Source organism: Aplysia californica, unplaced genomic scaffold (genome assembly GCF_000002075.1).
Source record: "Aplysia californica isolate F4 #8 unplaced genomic scaffold, AplCal3.0 scaffold00554, whole genome shotgun sequence".
NCBI lineage: Eukaryota > Metazoa > Mollusca > Gastropoda > Aplysiida > Aplysiidae > Aplysia > Aplysia californica.
This window is the reverse complement of record NW_004797824.1, coordinates 5,924-8,817: the sequence shown is the minus strand read 5'-3', so window position 1 is coordinate 8,817 and position 2,894 is coordinate 5,924. Positions and strand designations below refer to the sequence as shown.

The 2,894-nt window shown below is 47.9% G+C and overlaps 1 protein-coding gene across 1 annotated transcript in view; it reads left to right on the top strand.

The window, feature by feature from the left end:
- LOC101855817 (formin-like protein 1) overlaps positions 1–2,751 on the top strand; it is a gene marked incomplete at its 5' end in the record, with an annotated part of 40,028 nt that extends 37,277 nt beyond the window's left edge. The window contains 1 exon segment of the mRNA XM_013087181.2: positions 258–2,751. Coding sequence (XP_012942635.1) covers positions 258–1,399 — 1,142 coding nt within the window.
- Positions 2,752–2,894: the final 143 nt, after the last annotated feature.

The following is a 2,894-nucleotide window of genomic DNA, read 5'->3' as shown; positions in this document are numbered from 1 at the left end:
TATATTTCTCCCTTTTTCGTCCCTTTTTCCTCCCTTTTTCCTCCCTTTCCATCTCTCCCTCGCTCTCTCCCTCTCTTTCTCTCTCTTCCTCTCTCTTCCCTCCTCTCTCTCTCTCTCTCTCTCTCTCTCTCTCTCTCTCTCTCTCTCTCTCTTGTTATCTCAGTGAATCAAAGACCGCCTCCTAAACGATCTAAACTGCCTCGATGAAGGCGTCAAAAACACTTTTATTAAACCAATCTATTGTCTCTCGTCCTCAGATACCACTCGTCCGGAGCCCACTCTAGAGACCCCGCTCAACATCAATGGCGGCTTCATCGCCATGGCAGCCGGCCTTTCTGTCGTTGTCCCACTGATCTGTGTTCTCATCATACAGCTAAGGAGGGCCAAGCGGGAGGAGAGGGAGAGGAGGGAGAGGGAGGCGAGTGGAGGGGAGGGAGGAAGTGGGGAGACTTCTGACAACGTCCATGACCCACCTCCCTCGTACGAGCAGCTGTTTGGTCCGGGCTACGAGCACGAATCAGGTCCGGTAACTTTTCACTCCAGACACAATAGCACGGAGGTTTTGTTAGAGCAGGATAGTGCGAGCTCAGCCAGTGGCCGGACTTTCCACGATATAGAGGAGGAGGAGGATGGTTTGAGAACTGGTGGCGGGGCGGGCGATGCTAGGAGAGTACCTCCAGCTGGCGCGACATCGGAGGTCGGGAGTGGTGGGGATGGAGAAGATGGGGGAGAGGGTGGGGGTACGGAGGACACGCAGTTACAAGATGGACGCGAACTGTCTTCAGAGCGACAGGGGAGAGTCAACCGTGCCTTCTCAACCACCTCGGTGGCCACTATTTCTGGTTCAGAGGTCGCTGACCTTCCAGCTGCCTCCTCAGAGGTCAACTCTCCTCCTGACCTGGAGGTCAACCAAAGCTCTCAGGAAGTACCCCTTGGCGTCATCAACCTGAACAGACAGACATCATCGTCAACCAACAACAGCCATAGCAACCCGAGCACATCTTCGTCTGAACAACAAACTCTGACGTCACCAGAAACGTCACCGTCACATCCACAACAACAAACAACAACAGCAACAAGAATAACAACTCCTTCAGAGTCCACAAGTGGCGACGATCAAACTCCCTCGTCTTCCAACTCACCTCCTCCTCCTCCCTCCCATCCTCCACCACCATTCTCGGACTCTCCGCCTCCGTCTCCTCCACCTCCCCCCTCCCCTCCTCCCCAACCCTCCACCTCACGGCGCCGGTTCCCCGGCATGCACATCTCCATCCAAGAGTTCTTCTCCTCCCTCTGGGGCTCCACAGACTCCGACGCTGACCCGCCCCCGCCCACGTATGAAGAAGCGCTCAAAATCCTGGAGAAAGCGAAACTAGACCAGGAGCAAGAACATAAATGACAGATGGTGGTGACATCTCTGTCTGTGGACAACCTCCCAGAATCCTTAACCCCGATTGGTTAACCACGTTCTAAATCTAAAAGTGCTTGGTTTTAGAATAACATTATAGTTGTATACAGACGGAATGTCTCAGGATATCCTCATGTGGCATTTTTGGACACTTCATCGTGTGCATCGTGTGGAAAGCTAAACCACACTCAAGCTATCTCTTCTCATGCCGTCACGTGACATTGTTGCTGACGTATGAGTTATTAGTGATGAACACACGAGTGTTTGGAGTCCCCCTCCCCACTCTACTGAGTCTGTCTCTGGTTCCGTCGTCGTCACAAACTCCAGGTCCGATGAAAAACGTCTGGAGGGCGGTCAGCAATTGTGTCTACGAACAGTGGTGCCTCAGTTTACAGTGTCCGGGTTTTCGATGTCTTGAGTGGCTCATGCTCGATTCTCCTTTGACTTCGTTTTACATTTTGAGTTTGAGTAAAAAATTCACAGCACCTACAGCACAAATAGGCCTAGAAAGTGTTAAAGATCGAAGGTATTATAAGAGAAAACTGCAAAGAATAGAAGGAGGAGAGATGAGGACGTTGAATATTTGAAAGGAGAGAAGGAACAAACCACACCAGAGCTCCCGCCACCCACTTGTTTGAGTAACTTAATCAGCCACGGTCATTGTACCTGGGCATGGTCTGATAAAAGCGGAACCGGCCAGTGTATCCCCACAGTTGAAGATGGTACACGCTTTCATTTATATTATTACATTCCAAGAGGTTCCACATTCCAGGAAAATATACTGTGGTGTCTACATATGGACAAAATCTAGTTTCTACGAGACCCATATCGAAGGACTAACAACCCAACATGATCCAGAATCCACATTCCACTAGAGAGCACATTTATGGAGGACTCACATTCCCAAAGAATCCAATTTTCTACAGAATTCACATTCAAACAGAAAACAAATTATGTTGGGAGACTAACGTTCCACAGAGGACTGGTCATTCATGCAACCCTCTGACATTCATTCAATGTTTAAGAACAGAAAATTCATTCGCCCATTAATCAATTATTGTTCATAAATTTAGGACTGGTCATTCATTCAATCACCAATCATTCAATCACAAATTGAGGAAGAATGATCTAATTAACCATCAGTCAGTAATTTATAAATGTACCCCGCCATTCTATTGTCCGAAAGTGCCTGCCTGGAATGTGAAGGTCCTGCGTTCGGACCCCGCCCCAAGTCTTTCTTTGGCTACTGTTGTACTCGAGAAGCGAGAAACTGGATCACTGAATAGATATTGACTTGACTTTGTCATATCTAGTCTAGACCAAAAAGAAAACCCACAAAAAAACTCAATTTATGTATTTATGCATTAACTTATTTTTATTACTCATTACATGCACATTCGTCCAGCTTGTATTTTGTTTACTCTTCACATATATATAATGTGTGTGTGTTTGTGGTGTGTGTGTGTGTGTGTGTGTGTGTGTGTGT